General features: G+C 38.3%; 1 protein-coding gene across 4 annotated transcripts in view; it reads right to left on the bottom strand.

Annotated features, from left to right (window-relative positions):
* Positions 1 to 21,988, bottom strand: part of LOC113039891 (DENN domain-containing protein 1B-like) — a 99,313-nt gene that overhangs the window by 56,232 nt on the left and 21,093 nt on the right. For all 4 annotated transcript variants that reach the window (XM_026198044.1, XM_026198046.1, XM_026198043.1 and 1 more), the window contains exons 3-5: positions 21,184 to 21,227; positions 4,713 to 4,762; positions 3,887 to 4,006 (exon numbers count right to left, since the gene is read on the bottom strand). In XM_026198044.1, coding sequence (XP_026053829.1) covers positions 3,887 to 4,006; positions 4,713 to 4,762; positions 21,184 to 21,227 — 214 coding nt within the window. The remainder of the gene's footprint in view (positions 1 to 3,886; positions 4,007 to 4,712; positions 4,763 to 21,183; positions 21,228 to 21,988) is intronic.

Raw genomic sequence — 21,988 nt, 5'->3', positions numbered from 1 at the left:
TATCAGCCACCGTTTTTTTTTTTTCTTCCAAAAATTAATTTCCTAGCAGGAGTAGAAAAAATTATTCACACCTTATCAATGTGTATTAACTAATCACACAATGACTAGCCAAGAATATCTGCAACATTGTGTGTGTTGCCGCCTGACAGAATCTTGGCTAAGTTAACAGGCCTTTAAAGATGGAACGCGGCCAATGTGTTGTTTTGGCTTGAAGGTTGTAAGAACACACACCATTTATTTTGTTATGCAATCTAGTGAAGAAATGCGGCCTGCTAGGCTAGCGGGCTCTGACTTTTTCTTTCCCCGTATGTAGGCGTGATTACAAAATTCATTTCGACTCGGTCTGAAATCTCACACTTAACCGAGAGCGATTACATCAGCTATTCTTTTCAAATGCAAAGCTTCGACTTTTGTTTGTCGCTAATGCTTGACTACTTTAATTGGCAAAAGAAGAAGCTTGAATTAATAGATATGGGAATCTTTAAGAAAGAAGAAGCGTATCATATGATCCCAGTTGAACCATATAGCTGAATTTTTTTTTTATCCTTCCATGGGTCAGTGAGCTCTCCAGCAGACTGGAATTAACATACAACAAAAAAACACAACTAAGTGCAAATTTTCATCTTTAAGGGGCCAGTGGCACGGCGTTCCCAGGGACGTGCGCTCAAGCATGAGACTTTCAAGTCTGGGTGACCATTAACCTAAAACAATCATCTCTTAACATGCCAATATTTTGACGTGCACGGCGACGTTCGCAAACCAGGTCACACTATTCCAAATTAAACGTGTCTATGCTAATTTCTAGATGGATGAGAAAAGGAAAAAAATAAACGATCGTGTTTTGGTAAGCATGACGTGTTGTTTGAAATCTCGCAATCGACCGACACCTTGCTCAAGCTGCATTGCACAACAAAGAAAAATCATTATCTATCTCTCTCTCTCTTGCTCTTTGTTTAAAATGCGAGGCTCCTGGATGCTAATCCTTCATTTTTCACATGTGAAGGGGATTTAAACGGGAGCCTCTTCTTGTCAGAAAGGCACGGCAGAGCACAAACACTCATTATACTCTTAAATGAGAGCATGTAAATCTTTTGTTTTAAAGTCAAATAAATCACCGCTCTATAAGCAGCAGGCCTGCGTTTATGAAGACATCCGGGGAGGAATACCTTTCGCAAAATCCTGCATTCATTTTTTATTTTAAGGCATAAAGCAGAAGCACCCAATTTTTCTTCTCGTTTTAACTTTTTATAAATAGGCTGAGGGGAGCACGGCACCCCAGCCCAATCTCTTCACAGCTAGTAAGTAAAAATGTGTTTGTATTCGGCAAATCCTCTGATAGAGGAACATTCATCATGGTGAACTGTGCTGAGACGAGCCAATCTCAACGGCCCTTTTAGGTTCTCTAGCGCCGTGTGTATTCGGAGAGTAAACCAACTTATCTGTGGCTTACTGGCAATCCCTAACAAACTCGAGCTCCTTGCTTCCACAGCCAGAAGCATCAGATAAGCTCTAGCAAATGGTTTGATAGCCAGAAAAAAAAAAAGAGAGAAACTGACCACCAGTGAATGAGGGAATGCGTAGGTCATGACACGATTAGAAAAGATTTATTTGTGTTTTCGAGAAGTAAGTGCGAACTACTTGAGCGCTACTTCTGAGCCGAAACATAACTTTTGTCAAGACAGCTGATGGGTTTCTATTTTTAGACCAAAAAAGTCTGAAAATATGGGATTTAAAACCTGGAAATATATATTTTTAAATGTACAAAAAAGCACATTGTGTTGTAAAAATATAATACAATTATATAAAACACTTTCATAGGTCACGAATTAAAACGAAAAGGTTCTGCTGTCATTAAAGCAAAAGAGAGGGAAAAAAAATCATAAAATTGTTCATTTTAAAACTATTATACTATTTAAAGATAAAATGTTTGACTGATTTAGAAAATAAGTAAGTCCCTAGACTTCACAATTTCACTGTAAATCAGTTTAACGTCATATTATGCCTTTCTTTTAAAGTATTAAATTCAATGCACAGCCTTATACGCTTGTATGATCTAATCGGCCCTTAAATCAACATGCATCCTAAATCATTGGAGGTATTTAGGAGCTTTAAAAGCAAGTCAGCTTGCACCTTGTATCCTTCCCAGGATGAGATACGATTACACCCGGACCTTTCCTGAGTTTTATGTTCAGCAGAGGGAAAGAAATATCGCTAAATGGCCACTAACTGAAGAAAACCTCTGCTGTCTGAGGAAGACGCCAAGTCGGGTCTCAGCCATCAAATAAAACGGCCGAGAGGGAGAGAGAGGGGGTCTATTTCATCTGGGGTCTCGCATATGTCCGAAGGCTATGCGCTCAGAGTGTCCGAAGGCCGGATGGGTGGAGAGGGTGGGGTAAAACGGAACGCTTGTGTTTTTGAAGTGGTTTGGCCTGAAGGAACCCTGGCCTATTTGGCCTGGACTAAAACCTCCAAAGCTACAAAGGGCTGTCCACATAAAACTGTCCCTCTCATTAGGCAACTTCCTCGTGTAAGCTTAGGTGACAATTTTACAGTCCCACCACTTCAACAATCACAAGGACACAAACTGTTTTATTTTCTTTTATATTCTGGTAGAGTGTAAAAGTGTGTGAATGAGAAAAAAAGTCTCCCCTTACAAAAAAAAAAAAAACCTATAACTGTACAAGTTATACAATTACTTATGTTCCTAAAAGATCTAAAAAAGTATATATTAACACGTGATATTTAATATAAAATAATTATATATATATATATATATATATATATATATATGTGTGTGTGTGTCTGTGTGTGTGTCTGTGTGCGTGTATATGTATATACATACACACACACTATTTTTTTTATATATACATACACACACGCAAAAGTGTGAATATACATAATATAATATATACATTTAAGTTTTTATTTAGTTTTTTTTTCCTTACCCTTCTGCAGAATGTGGGAGAAAAACAAACTTTCTTTAGGTCTTTTGTTACATATGACTATGTTCTTTCCAAATAGATGACATAAACAAAAGAAGTCTAAGGTCTTAGAGAAAAAAAAAAAAGGGACAAAACTTTGAATGCATTTCTTATTATGAATGAAGGAAGTCATGCAAACTACTCAGAATGCATAATGAATTTTATACATCATATGTCAAATGAATTAGCATGTAAAACTCAGTGAAAGGGACAGGGGAGACTCTTGCTAATTGGCAGCAGGGCTTCATGCATAATTATTGGTGAACCGTCTCCGGCATGCCTCTGTGCCTGAATAACGAGGGGAGAGAAAGAGAGAAACACACACACACACAAAGGCCATCCTGGCCGGGGTGGGAGGAGGAGAGATCTCGACAGGAGCTCATCATGACAATGATAAACCCACGATTGTCCATCAATACCATGTAGATGGAGAGGAGAAAAAAAAAAAAAAGTGATATGTCCCAGTAGAGCTGCTCTGAATTACTAAATGCATTTGTATTATTAAATACACTGGTTTATCGTTTATGTAACACACAGTCTTCAATCTACAGCTTTCCATTCTCAGAGGAACAGCTCAGACTGAAAATATGAAAGCATTTGCCATCAAATTACTCTAAAAAACAAACAAACAAAAAGAGCTTTCCTGTCGGTTTATTATTGTTTCATTAACTTGAAGCATCGTTTGCTTCGAAACCCTTGATCTCAGAATCTAGAACCGATTCGGAATAGGTTTCCTTAAACCAGGAAAAATTACATTTCTGAAGAAATGTATCTTCAATCCATTAAACTTGTGATATATTAATAGTGTATTATTATGAGCGTGAAATCTACCATTATTCACGCAGATGAAAATATGATTGCAAATGATACACTGAATAAAAAAAGCATCAATAAAGATCTCTTACCTGAGCAAACAGATGCAGACCCTGCAGCCTGAGGTCAGCCGACAGAAACCAAACCTCTGCTTGCCATCAATGTCTGTGAGCACAAAAGTGAAGTTCTGGCCCACCTGAGTCGGGGACACTCTGCAGCCCACCAAACAGAGAGAGGGGGGTTAATTCATCTTTTTGATTAAACTACAAACATCAATTATATTTGATGGAAACACCGTGTTAGATGTTGACTGTAACTTTGAGCATTTTCACATTCATTCCAAAGCCAAATTTAATCATATCGGAGAAAAAATTAGAACAGCTATTCCATGCATTCACTAATTTCATTTCCATTCCATTTAAAGGTTGTAGGAACTGAACCAAGGGTGACAGTGAAGTTTATCTCCACTAGATGGCAGCAACAAAGCTTCAGCTGGAAGGAAGTGAACTTCTCACGCATCGCATAAACTATACAACAGAGCTTTCCATTTTTCATTTCCAAGAGCAAACAAGCCAACACACACACACAAACACACACAGACCGCTGTGAGAAGAGCACATTTATTCAGGAGACGGGTCTACCATCATGCCAGTTAGGACAGACAAGCAAACAAACATTGTTTACAGGGGGCGGAGATCTTAATTTCTATAAAGGTGCTCTATTTCTACGGACCTCTCAGTGAAAGGTCTGACATTAGAAACAGAAGCAGAAGCAAAGGAGGTGTGCGGCTCCACCCTGTGAGTCATTTACGACAGCCGCTTGTGCGTGTGTGACTGCGTGTTGGATAAACAAACATCCTCATTTTCCCAATTCACACAACGATTAACTTCTCTTCCGGAAGCATGAAGGACGTCCTACCTTTCAATGTCAAATGGGAAGCAGAACTTAGGCACCGTCTGCAGGACCTCCTAGAATGAAACAAAACAAAAGACAATAAGAGCCATTCAAATGATGTTATCCTTCACTAACTGATATTAGTTCAACATTTGATTCAAAGACAAGCCTTAATGAAGGCGTGTGATGTGATAAAGAGGATTATGTGATATAATATACATGTCTCTATGATATTCTTGTCCCTAGATACAGCTCTAATGTAAGTCTAACAGATTTTCAGAAGTGCAATTGATTATTAAAGTAAATGCGCACCTTTTCTCAACAAATTGCATGGTTGGTAGTACAAACTGGTAATCAGATCAAATGGCTCTGTTTGAAATAAATATTCATTAATTGGAAAAGTAGCTGGCAAACAAATGAGCAAATGAATGCTTTATTAAATTATTTTTTAATTACATCACTAAATGGTTGCTAGGTGTCTCGGTAACACTTTAGAATAAGGTTCCATTAGTTAATGTTAGTTAATGTATTAATTAACATGAACAAACAATGAATAATACATTTATAACTGTATTTATTCATCTTCGTTAATGTTAGTTAATGAAAATAGAGTTATTCATTGTTAGTTCGTCGTAATTCACAGTGCATTAACTAATGTTAACAAGCACAACTTTTGATTTAAATAATGCATTAGTAAATGTTGAAATTAACATGAACTAAGACTTATAAATGCTGTAGAAGGATTGTTCTTGCTTAGTTCATGTTAACGAAAGTAGTTTAACTAATGGAACCTTATTCTAAAGTGTCTCAAATAAAATAAAAAAAAATCACAAAACTCCACACTTCTATGAAATTCTAGTCCCTAGATACAGCTCTAATGTAAATCCAAGGGATTCGAACATGCAATCGTTTAGAAACGTAAAAGCGCACCTTTTCTCAAACTCCATTGTTTGTTGCACAAACAATGTTAATTAGTCGAGAGTTTCTCATTTCAACTTAATATTCATTCAGTACAACAGTTTCCGAAAAACGAAAATCCAAACGAAAATATTTACATTTTTAGTGCACTGTCAAATGTTTTCAATTGCGTTGTTAATTGTTTGCTTGGTAGCTGCATATCGTCTCAACATCTCTATACTATTCTGGGGTCCCTAGATAAAGCTGTAATGTAAGTTTAAGGGATTTTGCTTCGGATTTTTGTCTGCCAGATGAAAATCGTTATTGATTAGAAGAGTAATAACACATTTTGTTTCAACAAACTAAATGATTTGTAGACAAACTAGTGAAATAACTATTCAAATAACTATTCGTTTTGTAGAACAGTAGCTGGCAAACGAATGGATTTAAAGGGAAAAGACATCAAACCGACGTATTGGGGAGGGTGATGAGAGGCTAAAATAATTAGCAGCCATTAGCTCATTGATCGTTTCGTTTGAGGTGTGGGGATGACGGAGGTGACGGCAGATTGTTGGAACAATGGCTGAAATGCACCAGGGGTTCAGAGGAGGTGCGGGAAGGATAGAAAAAGGGGGGAAAAGGATGCCCAGCCTTTAGGGTTTTACCTTCCCGCACAGCCCCAGAGGGAAAGTCCTAGCACCAGCAGCATATGAATTTCCATAGCCATATGGGTTAGCCACGTCTGGCCAGTCCTGCACTGTAGACTAGCCATGGGGAACTGCCAGTGATCCTCAGCTTAAAATTGTAACAAGCTGCGACCATTCAAATGAACGGCGCGGGTGTGTTTTGGGGCAGCTGGGTAGCTCAAATGCAGCTTCCATCAGCGTACCTGCCCTTTAAAACAAAATTAATCGTTCACCGCTCGTGTATGCGCGAGGGTGTCTGTTTTTGTTTGCGTATATATGCAGGCGCGGATGATGACTGGTTGCTGTTTTTCTCGGTGGGAGGCGGTGGTGCTGATGGGGGAAGACAGAGTGAGAGAGTTAGTATGTGATACAGAGAGCGGCGAGGAGATTGAAGGCTCTGGCAGGCGAGAGAGGAACGTTGGCAGCGGCAGAAACATCCTCGCCGTGTCGTGGCGCGGCGGATGACTGTACGGCAGTAAAGCTGTCACGCATACGCAAGCCTGATGCTGCCGTATGTGACTGCTACTATCATTAACTCCTATAGGCGCTTCCCCCCCAAGTGTTTATGCCAAGCTGTGCCACGCTTTTGCAGAAGCGTATGCAAACGGATGCTACGCAAATAAAATTGTCTCCTCCGCCGATGCAGAAGTTGTCGCAGGTCTGGCCTGCTTGACGCCAGTCAGTGCTGGTCCCTGCTGTCAATCCGAGTTGCTTGACAGGAACTTGCGATGGAATTCACACTGGAAATAACATTCAGTCTAGATAAAAGGCAATATCTGTAACAAAAATATTTAGCTGAATGAATGCATTCATAGCGCAACTAAAACGGTCTAGAAATTTATAAATAACTGCAAGCCATAATTAGAACCAATGCAACGCCAAAGCCTGTACCTTTTTTAAGGTCAACATTAAATGGCGTTTGCAGTTACTTGATTTAAATAAGAAATGGTCTTGGTGTTGCAAACTGAGAGGAAGACAAAAGAAGATATATTTCTAAGAATGTTTGGTCCATACAATGAGAGTTAATGGGGTCTAATCTTGTTGTTTTGGACCCAATTGACCCCATTGTATGGAAAAAAACAATGAGTCACACAGTTCTAATTTATTTTTATAATTTGGGGGCAAATAAGTTTAGATTTAATGTAAATAATTCTAAAAGTACCAGAAACTGATTTGATTTCATGTTGACTTTAAGTGATTTTCAAATACATTCATATCCATTGGCAATAATATTCTCCCGATTTGCCTCAAGGTTTTAGTAGCTCTAAATCTCAGTATGTATGTGCATTACACACCTTTTTCTCTCACTGTTTTATTACTATTCATCAAAGTGATCAGGGGACTATACCAAAGCGAGCTCTGGGAGGAGAGTCGGATCGTGTGAAGAGGTGTAACGTGAGTTGCTATCGTTCCTGTTGTTTGGTTGTACTGTTTTTTCCCCTTTCCCTGCCTCCCTCCCAACCATTTTCCCAAGACAAAAGAATATAAAACAGCTAATGCATTTACAACTCACTGGAGGAGGCAGGGTGAACTCTGCAGGCTGCATTATTTATTTACTGTTGAGACAGGGATATCACTCAATGAGACAGCAGTCTCCATTCCCCCATGGTCCCACTGCGGAGGCCTGCAATCACAGCTTCTCCTCTATCACTATCTCTCTCTCCTCCACCAGCAGCATTTATTACCACCCCACGCTACCGGGAGACACTACCACTCCCTCCCTGAACTCCCTGCAGAGGAAGAGAGCTTCTCCTGGGCTGGATGGGAGCAGAAGATCCAGCACTGGCATCAGCAGCAGATATCAGGGGATGTGCTGCTTCACTCGGCTTCTGCATAATGATGACGTTCATACCCACAGCCAAACTGCCCGAATTTGAAGGAATGGGTGCATGATCATAGCCAGAAATGGTGAAAACACAAAACGGACACAGGGTCTTCAGATACCTGAGAACATCTACACAGTTGCTTTCAAAAGTGCAATTACAATGAATATCTAGTAGTTAGATCAGTTCATTAATTAATTTGCAGAAGGGGAAAAAAATAAATATACTCTCAATCGAAACTATTTCTGGTTATTGCGAGTATTTCTGGCAATTGTGAATATGTCTCATGATTGCAACATTATGTCTCCTTATTGTAACTTGTTCTCAACTACAACTTCATTTTGCACAATTATGACTATTTCCAAAATTGGAAATTTATTTTACAAAAGTGCAACTATTTTCCACAACTGCAAACCTACTTTTGCACAATTGCAATGTTGTTGTCGTTGTTTTTTTTTTGTTTTTTTTTTGCACAAATTAAACTATTTTGTACAAATGCAATGTTATTTTTCACAACTATAACCTTGATCATCTAACTACTATAACGGTTACATTATTTTAACATTACATTGCACAGTTGCGTCTTATCTCACAACTACACACTTTATTTTTTACTCTGAAACGGGCTCCCATTAAAAAAAAAAAAAAAAAAAAAAAACATCTGTGAGAAAAAAAAAAAAAAAAGTAAAATCCAAATTCAGCTGCAGTATGAACACAGCCAATGTTACTAGGTGATGTGAATGTGACAGTTGAATATTTAGATGGGAACAGCAAATTAAGAACAGGAGGGAGGGAGAAAAAGAGAGAAAGATGTTGTGAGTGGGAACTAAGCTGTGCTTCGAATAAGCGAGTGAAAAGCATTTCTTCATTCTGTCATTACAGGGATGAAGGAGGGAGGGAGGGCGTGAAAGATATGTGGCGAGAAATAGAGGGAGAAAGAAAAGGAGAGAAAGAGGCAGAAGGAAGGAAAGGGAGAGAAAGCATGAGAACAGAGATATAGACAGGCAGGCATCCAGGTAGACAGACCAACAGACAAAGATAAAGAAAAGAGAGATAAGGTGAGAGAAAGACAGGAATAGAGAAAGAGAGAGAGACAGCAAACTCCCCCTTTTCTCTCTCCAAGCTGGTGGGACTCCTCCCCAGGGGCTTCTGTCTTTAAACCTCCATGCACTTTAAAAATTCTGCCAGCCAGCAGGTCTACACGGTGCTATGGAACTGTCTCCAGCAGGGGAGAAGTGTGTGATTGTGTGTGTGTGTGTGTGCGAGGAAGGAGAGAAAGAGAGACTGGCAGAGCCACCATGCTGACGGCACAGAGATCCCAGTGACAGGTTCAAACCCAATCTCCCCACAGGTCAGTGTTCACTGTACCCCAAACCCCAATTAAGTCCTGCTTCTTCTTTCTCCATGTCCCTCTCTCTCTTGGTGTCAGAGAATGTGACCATAACACATGCAGTGCCCTGTGGTTATGATGACGAAAACACTACTGGATCTAGAATCAAATATGTCTTCACCTACTACAAATAAAAACTAGAGTTCAACATTTTCTGAAGAAAACATGAGTGCTGGTCGTCTGTGCAAAATTCGCTGCCATGATGATAGAAATGTTGTTGCTAAGGTGTGGTTACTGATATTCTGGTCTAGAAATAACTCTGGATACACCTACAATGTTGTTAATCTGGGATTTTAAAGCCATTTTTATCTGTAATATGAAAATAGTGTTCTCAGAACACTCGATCAATACTCTCATTGCCTAAATGTCTTAAAATTGAATGAATTTCAATTTCAATTTCAATTTATTTAAATGGGACAGTGCATATTCATGAACGTACAATCAAAATTGAATGTAAATGCGCCGGATTTAGCACAATGCTAAATTAAGGTCAACTTTAACTACTTCTCAAAACTGCAACTTTGTTTTGTCACAATAGCAACTTGATTTCTTGTAATTCCAAATGTTTCTTGAACAAGTGTGACTATTTCTCAGAAGTACAACTTAATTTATCGTAATTGCAAATTTAAGTCCCACAATTATTATTTTTTCGCACAACTGCAAATTTGCTCGAATTTTTTTCTCAAATTTGTCTCTAAAAAAGCTTGATGGTTACAGAAAAAACAAAAAGCTAATTTATTTTCGAACAATTGGAATTTAATTTAATGGATTTTTTAAAAGAAATGTTGTCATTTGTTTGTTTGCACACTTTTAACTTAACTGTCAATGCTTTAGGATTAATCTTATAAAACAATCATGGCAAAGAAAAGCATTAATTAAGGTTAACCGTACTCAAAATTGCAACTTTATTCCTTGCATGTCGTAAGTGCCCCTGTTTCGAATAGTAGTTATCAAACTTAGACTTTTTTTTGGCACAACCGCCAATTTATTCTTTATGGCACTGGTATTTCGAAAGACATGTATATTGAATAAAATGAAAAACTTTATATCGCCAACAATATGATATTAAATCTGGCCTTCCCACATGTACCATCAAGCCCCTGATCCAGAATGCAACAGTGAGAGTGGTCTTTAACAAGCTGAAAAAAGCTCACACTGCACCTCTGCCAATAGCCACTCGCATCAAATTCAAGGTACTGATATTTGCCTACAAGAAAAAAACTGGCACTGCACCAATATACCTAAACTCACTAGTTCAAATTTATGCACCCTCCACAAGCTGGCATTCTGCAAGTGAACGACACCTGATGCCCTCCCAAAGTGGCACAAAATCACTCTCACAGACTTTGCAGGAGGTGCATCTATCTCAATTTGAGCAACCATTTCCCAAAAAAACTGCTTAGGACACATCTTTTTCACCAGTACATTACCAATTAATACTTACACTTAACCATCCTATCCAATTAAAAAAAAAAAAAAAACACTTACAGGTACACACTGTTGCTCTCTCGTTGGTCTGATTGCTTCTATTGTTCTCCTCATTTGTAAGCTGCTTTAGATAAAAGCATCTGCTAATTGATTCAATATAAAATGTAAATCTCAAATTGAATAATGCCTTATTTCAGATCCGCACATAAGGCTGGGTCCACCCATACAGTATAATGGTCATGCAGTTTTCAGGTTTCATGGCTTAAAGCGTATATTCTCTATTAGCAAAGCTGTCTGATGCAACGGCACATCAATGGGGATAAAATAATCTTCTGCCTTCTCTGGACCCTCAAATCTCCAACCGAGATTCCTTTCATTACATTTTAATCGTGTGCTGCTGGCTTGCCGCTTTTGACCCTGCACTACGCGCCTTTAATAAGTGCCGACTTCGCCCCTGGACCGAGGAAAAGTGCTAAAGGGGTAGCTCTTCCAGAGTTTCAAATTGACACAGAGCATTACATTTTCACTTGAAACGAGCCGAGCAGAGCGGGAGGTGGTTGATTCCTCTTCTTTAGCCCTAGTCTTCCTTTTCTTTTCGCGGCTTCTTGCGCTGACCCTTAGGTGGAAAGAAGCTAATATTCGGTGTGCTGGCACAGAGGTTATTTCTTTCCCGCGCAAACACGCCGTCTGTGCGAGACTGCTTAAGGAAATGTAGCAGGTGATGTATTGATCCTCTGCCCACTTAAAGAACTGACAAGTACGTGACAGGACCACTGGGACGAGACACGGGGCAGTGTGGATACACAAACTCCACGCTAACCACCCCAAGCCTTGCAACACCAACTTCACTAGGCCCGTGGACACTGGAAACCAGAGTTTTATAGTGTAAAAAACAAAAGCTGGCCTCTGAGACAAATAGTGAACTCTGAATGAGGAAAAATTGTGTACGATTGTTTCAATGCCTAACATTCCAAATGAATGCCGAAATTCAGTCCACTTTAGCGTATTAGACAGTTTGCGTGAATCAATAAGCTACATAGTTGGAAGGACATTTCTGGGTGGTTCAAAGTGAAAAAGACCACACACAAATCTCAATGATATTTAGGCTACTAAAACTGTGTACAAACAACAAGGTTTTACTTCATTTTGTAAGCAAACGCAGGAGGATAGACTCTCCAAAATTCTCTGCGATGAATACATTAATGTGACGGGTGAACGGTTTTTGCTCTTCAGAATACACAACTGATATTCTACTGGGCCAAGCTGAGATTCAGCTACATATGCCCGAGAACCGCAGAGCCAGAAACATCATTAATTGAGTGCCAAGTGGCCTGGGGGATTTTCTGCGTTTAAGCTGTCAATTCCCATTGGACCGCGCGATCGCTCGCTCGCTCACTCTCGCTCTCTCTCCTTCTCTCAGCTGTGGCTAGAAGCAACATCAAGTGAGTGGAGTCTCTGAGAAAAGCAACCACCACCCCCTCCCGCTCTCTCTATCTCTCTCTCTCTCTCTCTCTTTTTCTCGTCCTCCACCAAACCAGGACATCCTCCACTCTGGACCAACGACAAGCATTTCATTCCTTGACTGAGATTATAAAATTTGCAGCTCAGGTTGAAGATACTTAACGATTATATTTCAACAATGGAAGGTCACCATGCAGTTCTTAATTTCGCTTCAGTAGGTGGACTGAAACTGTGGCTGCAGAGGGAAGTAAAACCTACTTGGAGCCAATAATCCCATTCCACTTTCAAAGAGGACATGAGACCGAGAAATATTCTTTTATTTTTTGCAAGATGTCACTTCCTTGATGATGATGATAAGTCAACGCCTGAGACATCCAATGTAATGAAGACTGTTTCCTATAAGCACCCTCTAGCGTTTCTGGCACCACAAACAGATAAAACCGTGAGGAGAACGCTTTTTTCCGTTCTCAACGCCCTAAGGTCAGGGTAATCAGATGCCACGGGCAACAGCGTGGCCTTAGCGAGGGAGTTTCGACTAGCCCGACGCAAAGGCCAGCTAACTGGGCTCGGCCCTAGCATTACCCGCTCTCTAGAGATCTGAACTGAAGAAAAATCTCCAAAATGAGACAAGTAAGGGATACCCCATGAGCAAGGCATGGCCCCCCCTTTCCATTCCTCCATGTTCTCCTCAATCACAGCTCATGCCCTCCATGTTAAAGCGTTGAAACCGCACCGGCGCTCTTCGTGCTCCTTGATGATGCTCCACTGGTTGGCCTCACCCCCGGGCTGCTGGTGCGTGTCCTGCAGAGGAGGGGGTGAAGCTGGGGGGAAAGGCTACCAATCATGAAGTGTCAGGCTTGGGGCATATGATTGTACACTGTGTCAAAGCTAGACAAATATTTGCCCCGCGAGGCTCGGGGGACGCAGTTTCTCGCTTTGTTACATGAGCTGTAGCTTCACTCAGCATGCCGGTTCGCCACCTAACTAAGGAGATGGAGGGCCGGGTGACATCTGGAGGCTCCTGTGAAACTCTCCAACATCCATCAGGTCAAACACACTCCGCTGGTGGCTTGGAATGTGATGTTAGCCCCGCTTTTCCCACTGGAATACTATGTAGATCTCGAGGATGGGTATGATGAGGTCAAGGTTAAAGGTTAAGTTTGAGATAGATAAACAAGAATAACAATATGACAATCGTCTAAATGCAGAATATCAGGTCTTGTCTGACCCCACATCTAGTTTAACATGACCTCTGATGGTTCATTGTTTTATAAAACAATGATTTGGTAAAAATAAATATTCAATAAACATATTCATTCATTACAGCTCACATGTAAAAACCTGCAACATTTTCATAGAACACGACTGATGTGTGGCTATTGCAAATGGGCTATTTTGAAAACGACTCACCCTATCAGATTAGATATTAAGTCTGATCCATTAACTTTCTTCATCATTTCCTATTCTTAAAAAAAAAGAATAAAAAAAAAAAAAGCTCAGTGGAATTATCACATAATTTATTATTATTATTATTAGTAGTAGTAGTAGTAGTAGTAGTATCAAATTCATGTGACAATAATTCACATCTATCTATAATTTATTTTTAAATAATGTTTTGACATTTCTTCCTTCTCTCCTTCACATAATTTCATGTTTGCCATTAATAAAAAGAATGCTAAGTGTAATAATTATTTAATTTTAAATGAATAATATAGTTCTGTCAAATTTATTTATCATTAACTGCATCCAAAATAAATGTTTTTGTTTGTTTACATAATATATGTATGCATACTGTTTATTTATTATGTATAATACACATTCAGTATATATTTTGAATATATATATTTATATTATTTATAAATATTTTATATTAAATATATATTTTATATTATATTATATATATATTTAATATATAATATGAAATATAATAATATAAATATATTCAAAATATATACTGAATGTGTATTATACATATTTCATATTATATATATATATATATATATATATATATTAGGGGTGTAACGATACGCGTATTCGTATTGAACCGTTCGGTACGACGCTTTCGGTTCGGTACGCGGTACGCATTATGTATACCGAACGGTTCGTTGGAGTAATTAATTATATTTGAAAAAAAAAAAAAGAGAGAGAAAGAAATATAATGATATGCGTTCAACAAGGTAGCCCAATAACCCAAACAACGTAACAGGCAACGCCCCTGACACTCCCGAAGAAGAAAAAAACACCATCTTATATGTTTATGTTAGGCTACTCAGCAGGCGCTCGCTCACTCAGTACGTGCTGAAGGCTCGTTGCAAAATAGCCAATGCGTTTAACAGACTAGAAATGAGAAGATCCCCCAATAACCAACAGGTCTGGTGTTTGGGTGCACTTTGGATTCCCTTTAAGCTATAATGGTGATGGCAAGAGAGTGGTGGATAAAAAAACAACGGTATGTCGCATCTGCAACATGACAGGGTACACCAGCGGGAATAAAAAATAAAAATAAAAAAAAAAACCAGCGGGAATATCTGGGATATATGCGTCAGTACTATCTGGGAAAAGACGAAAAAAAGGAGAAACATGCACGCAGCAAACTATCCCTGCAGCATTTAGACACTATAACTTACAGGGAATCCAACCCAAACACCAGACCTGTTGGTTATTTTAGGATCTTATATTTCTGGTCTGTTAAATGCATTAGACATTTTGCAACGAGCCTTCAGCGCGTGCTGAGTGAGCGAGCGCCTTAGGGGCCGTTCACATATCGTGCCTAAAAACGCATGGAAAACGCTAAGCGCGTCTTTCTCCTGAGGCGTCTGTCTTTGCTAAGCAACAATGACGTGCTCTCTCCATGAGACGCGGAAATTTCAGCGAAGGATAAATGGATTTGCAGCTCTAAAAATCGCTTGCAGTAGCTCTGCTACTGAATTTATTTCAAAATTGCAATCCATATACAACTATTATCAGCTGTTCCTTCATCTTGGCTGAGCTCTCAACGTTGTTACGGGAAAGGATGAAGCTGATTGGTTGGTTCTTGTCACATGACCCGCGGTGCGCTTGCGGCATTCTGAAAAGTTGAGATGTTTTTACATTTTGCTGTATCTAAAACGTATCGAACCGAACCGAACCGAACCGTGACATCAGTGTATCGTATCGAACCGAACCGTGAATTTTGTGAACCGTTACACCCCTAATATATATATATATATATATATATATATATACATATTTCATATTATATACACACACACACACATATATATATATATATACAAATACATGTACATTTTTCAACACATATACTGTATGGGTGCACATTTATATATATATATATATATATATATATATATACACAAAGGACACACCCATATAGTATGGTGGAAAACTCACAGGATGTAAGGAGACGGACACAAAACAGAATCAAGGAGAAATGTGTTACAAAAAACTTGGGAGTACTACACTCACATCTAGCTGAAAGCATGACAAAATTAGTAAAACTACATGTACGACAGATAACTACTTATGGAAATCTTTCAAGCTTTCCGTGAGTACAGATTCCATGTGGGCCTGCTAATAACCATAACCACGCATGTTAATAAAAAGCCTCACTAATATGCTGCACGCTGCTTTAAAGCAACAAGAAAAAAGTGATTTGAGATTTCTTAGTGTTCCTCAATAATTACAGATGAAACTTCCCGTTGAGATCACACACCGACCACAAACCGGCGAGCACACGAGACTATAAAGGGTTCATAGCACGGAGACACGTTCACTGTTAAAGACAAGAACAGCTAATCTCTCCAGTTATTTACAAGCTGCCGCTCCTTAACCCACAATCAATGAAAACACAAGGCGCTTCGCAGTAAATCCTTTCAAATAACTTCAAATCATGTCAAATAAAGGCGATCACCGAAACAAGAAATACGAGAGAATAACCCGCATATGCATATCTGTTTATTTTCTTTTATTTCTCCCTTTAAACTGACATCCGGAAAAAGATCTGAGAGACATCGGGGCGATAAAGTCTCGCTTTTCCATCTGTCTGCTTCATTTGCAAAAAATGGCCTCCTTGTGATTCAGATATATACGGCGCTCGAGCCGCTCCACATGGCAGCTGTAGGTGACTGCGGCCACGGCGAGTCTCTGGGGCCGCGGGACCGCACTTCATATTTCGCCGCCCTCTGTGCCAGCCTCCAGTCTGTTCGCCCCTCATTTAGAGTCCCTATTCGAGCAGAGCGGCTAGTGGAAGAGAGGAGGATAAAAAAAAAAATCAATTCATATTTCCATAATCCACAGTCCTGTCTGTCTCCGTCTCTTCCCTCGCCCTCTCTCTCTCTCTCTCTCTCGCTCCCCTGGGGTAAAGTAACCCCTCCACCCCGATCTACGGCCTACAACTGTCATTACGCGCCGCAACAATAAGAGGATAAACAAAGGAGGCCTGTAGAGATCGGAGCTGCTGCTGCCATATGCTGGCTAACTTGGGGGAAAAAAGGGATTTCAGCGGCTAGAGAGGGAGCAGCCGTACAAAGACGCCAAAAGAGCCTAATCCTGGTAATGAGGCGACTCAATGAGAGCCTTTATGTCAATGTGGAAAAGGCTGATCCATCTGTACACATCTTAAACTAGAAACGATCTTGTCACCAAACAAGGAGTAGAGTTTTCTTAGTTGTTTTATTTAAATCGCACTTCTCGCTTTTTGTTCTTGCTGGCCAAGAAAGAGTTTTTGAAGCATCGCCGCAAAAGCCTGATGAAGTGCACAAAGTGCACACGGTCACGTCTACTTTCTTGCGTTTCTCATTTTAGTTCGGAATGAAGCGCCCAATTTGCTTTGCGCGAGAGGGGAGGCTTGTACATGGAGACCTTTGAGGCCGAGCGAGCAGAAAAAAAAGTGTGAAAACCACAGCGCTGCACCATGACCCAGGACCAGACCCACTTCTCCTTGTGCAGAGAACACACATGACCTGAACTAAACTCGAGCTCCAGCCAACAACACAAGTGCAAACATACCATTTCTTCTTTGACTGATCAGAATTTTACAAGTTTTCCAACGCCTACTTGGCAAAAAGTGTAATTAAAAGGCAGATAAAGTGATACATTTAAAAGATTTTCCATTATTCAGTTAGCACTCAATAGATAGACAGATAGAGATAAATCTATCTATCTATCTATCTATCTATATAGATAGATAGATAGATAGATATATATATATATATATATATATATATATATATATATATATATATATATATATATATATATATATATATATATCTATATCTATATATCTATATCTATATCTATATATATATATATCTATATCTATATATGTTCAACATTCTTTATTTATAGAGTATTCTTTACACACACATACACGTGTATGTATATATATTAGAGGTGTGTCATATCATACCGTCCACAAAAATACCGCAGTGCTTCCTACAGGTTTGAAATATACTCGAGGTGGTAGCAGGGGGGGCAAATCCTCCAAGTACTCATGGCACAAAAATGGTCTATTATACGTGATATTACAAATAATGTGTGATTTTTAACAATATTTTAATTTATTGAAATTAATTTTAATTACATAGGCTACGATTACATTTTACTACATACCAATGTGCATTGTTATATGCATTGTAAATGATGTCAAGTTACAGCATTTAAATGGTAGAGTCCTCCTTACTTTGTCATATAGTGTCTCTCTTTGTGAATGGGACACAGATTTTACTGATACTAGTGATATATATTACCAATACTAATTGAATAATATGTCAAATATTGTTATTAGTCTTTTCTACCTTTGGGGAAGCAACCTAGCCAGAAACTACAATAGTCTACTATGAATGAAATGGAAATTAAATGAAATCCAATTAATTGTAAATGCCAATAATGAAATAATTTTAAAGTTTAACAATCAATAGGCTTTATTGCCTTATAAATATACGACGACTTAAAATGATCATTAAGACATTTGTTTTATCTTTTCATGTATTGAAGACTTTTTATTACAGTACTTTCACTATTTTAGACTGTTTGCGCTGCCTCTAAATAGTCCAATCAGCGTTGAGTCGCATTTTGTGTAGCACAGCCCATTTTTGGGCGATTTCTGTCAAACTGAGATTTGCCCCTAGTGCTCTCATAGACTTCCATTCAAACAAAGATCATTTTTTTCGAACTGCAGGCACTGCAATGCAAACTCAGTGAGTTCTGGGAGGTCTCGCACTAACATGCTTTTGTCATTTTGTGTAACCTTCACTTGTACAACGACTGGTGGGAACAGTGACATCCAATAATATTTAAAAACTATTAACAACAAGAAAAAAAAATGACAAACTACTTTAATATTTTTTTTATCAAATGTGAAAAAAGAAACAAATAAACAAAAACCAGAGAGACGGGGACAGCTATGTCTTTTGACAGCTGAACTTGATCGACATCACGGCGAACATTACCTCAGGACAGATTAATTCTATCGTGTCATTGAAAGAAATACCATTCATTTGTCGTAAGAATAATAAGAAATTGGCAATTAAAGAATTAGAACAACCAAGACCAAATTTAAACATCAAACAAGTATCTACAAAGGGCGGGAAGTCCACTGGGGGCGGGAAGTATAAACGAGGAAGTGGTATTCTGCGAATTTATCGCTGCATTTTGTTCCATCGCGAGAGCGTGACGGACATCGCATGGACAACTACTACAGGTGTCACCGGCATGCATCATCTCTCGGAGAAGGGGTGAATAAACACGAAAGAGCAAAGATGCATATGGATATTAGGGAGCAGTGTAATATAAGTGAGTTGTGTAAACAGTGATTTACGTGACTTCAATTATTTCTTATTAAACTAAAATTGAAGTAACCTTAAAATATTTTGGGGGGGGGGGGGACCACATCCTGGCGTCAGTCTTCATTTGCTGCTGAATTGTGTTAACACACATATAGAAACATAAGGAGAGCAAGATACTGATTCCTAATGTCAGTTTATTTTTAAATAATACTATAGTAATTCAGTTCCCTTTACATATTTAACTAGCCGTTAATTTATCAATTGAATGGGTGACCTTTCCTCATTAATCGAACAAACATTTGCCCCCACCCTGAGAGAATTGGCAGGAGCCACCGCTGTATAGTATTGTCTTTCCTAAGCACAGATCTATTTGTGGCGGCCCACCAACACTGACCACCACAAACAGATTTTCCAAAATGCTTTGTCTTCGTCGAATAAGCACGAGCTCTGCATGTTTCAAAGTCAAAACATGGCATGGGTCTTTTTATATTAATGTATCTTTGAAGGGAACCAGTTGTCTTCATATTTACATTACATACATACACATTTCCCCTGGGGGAAGTGCCGCCACACAGAGTGTAAGTCTTTAGGAAACACTGATACATATATAAAACTTCTTAATGACAGCTACCGGTACATTTTCATCTAACAACAGCAACAACAAGGAAATCACTCACTGCTTTTGTTAAATAGCTTTTGCAACTTTAATAAAGACTCATCTTTAATTTATATAGTAAAATATGAAAGGATCTTTTACATCTGATCACTTTATTCAATTTCTGTGCCTAAAAAACTAATGTTAAAAACCCCCCTGAAAATCACTGTTTATTTTATTTGTATCTTTACTCTTTTGTATTTAATTGTGCTGTTGCTTGTAGTTAGATAAATTATTTAGATTATTATAACCCTAAACGTAGCACATACCGAACCATACCGAAGTGACTCTAAAACCATGATACGAACCGAACCATGAGTAAGTTGAACCGTTGCACCCCTAATAGAAGTATTTTAACATATACAAATAAATAAATAAAAATATTGAATATAGTTCAATATATAATATATATTAATTGAAATGTATAATTCATTAGTGTATAATAATAATAATACTATTTATAACCTTTCATACTTAAATAAGCATTTAAAATACAATAAAATATTACATTTACAATTTAATTAAATTTTATGTAGCATTCAAAGAAAATTTGAAAATATTCATGTTTCATTTTTAATTCTTAATACATTCATTTTAAGATAAACGCCTTTACATAAACTATAAATACACATTTAATTATATTTCAAATATTTTCAAAATATATTTATAAAAATATATATGTAAAAAAAAAATATATATATATATATTTATTTGGCTGTTTTGAGATCGTCACAACTCATTCAACCTAGTGTGTTTAATGATATATATATATATATATATATATATATATATATATATATATATATATATATATATATATATATATATATATATATATATATATATATATATATATATATATATATAACTCATTCAACCTAGTGTGTTTAATGATTATATATATATATATATATATATATATATCATTAAACACACTAGGTTGAATGAGTTGTGACGATCTCAAAACAGCCAAATATCAACTGATTATTTTGGTTAACAATCAATTTCTCAGTAAATATTGTTATGCGTTACTAGTGTGATATAGTAGCAACTCATAAGCGACACACAGCTGTACTAGTGTGAGATACAGCGGTGGGCGTACGAAGCTGCTCCATCCGCACCCATTCACATCACTGCCAGCTGATAATTACCAGAACAACGCTTATTGAAGACCTGCTCACTGCTTTTCATTATCAGCAACATCACACCGCATGGCAGAGGGAGAGAGAGAGAGATAGAGATAGAGAAAAGGAAGGAAGAGAGGAAGGAGGGAGGTCTTTAGGAGCAGGAGGGGTCGTGGATGTGGTGGTGTTTGGGGGTGGGGGGGGTTATGGAGAGAAAAAAAAAAAAGTTCCGCTGTCTCCAACCTGGTCTCCAAAGTCCTGAGGGAACTTCCACAGCACTGTCGGATCTGTAAGAAATTGACAGACAGCATTAATCAGCAACCACGCACCGTTCAGAACACATACATATTAATGAAGGGGGTGGGGGCAAGGGTGGATTCTCCTATGTGTCGGCACACCGCGGCAGCGAGCGCAGGCACGGAACGCTCTGCATATGCAAATGTCATCCGGTTAGATAGAGGCCTTTAGAAACACAGGGAGACACAGACAATTCTCCACTACCTGCAGAAACAGCAGATGTGTGGCGCTGCATTAATATTTCACACCTAAATTTGTTAAAAGGAAAGCCTTTACTGCAGTCGTTAAAAATATAATGTACCCATTGAAAATATAAATCAATTTATAACTCATTTATGTTAAAGGTGATAATTTCAATTATTTGATTATTCGTTTTTTTTTCTTCGCGTAAAACAGATTTTTATATAAAAACAAATAAAATAATAATAATAAATGTATTATATGATTATTCCAGTTAGTCTTTTTTGGTGAAAGGGGCATATATCCGTCACAGCATGTCTGCTAACCACTGTTTAGATGTTACTAACGTAACATTAACTCAGTATCATGATAGCAGTTATTAATATAGTTTTAAACAGCTGAGTGCCGTTTTGATTTTTGGTTAAATGCCATAATCTGTCATAAGTGTGTGCAGACGTTAAAAAACGGCACGCCTTGTGACACATAATAAGGCAAAACTCCAGACGCCTCTGCTATGACTCACTGCAGAAAGATCAGCTTGGACCACAAAACAACAACTCAATGTCTGCTG

The sequence above is a fragment of the Carassius auratus genome, chromosome 22 (assembly GCF_003368295.1).
Source record: "Carassius auratus strain Wakin chromosome 22, ASM336829v1, whole genome shotgun sequence".
NCBI lineage: Eukaryota > Metazoa > Chordata > Actinopteri > Cypriniformes > Cyprinidae > Carassius > Carassius auratus.
The sequence above is the reverse complement of the archived record's forward strand: the minus strand, read 5'-3'. Positions and strand labels throughout refer to the sequence as shown.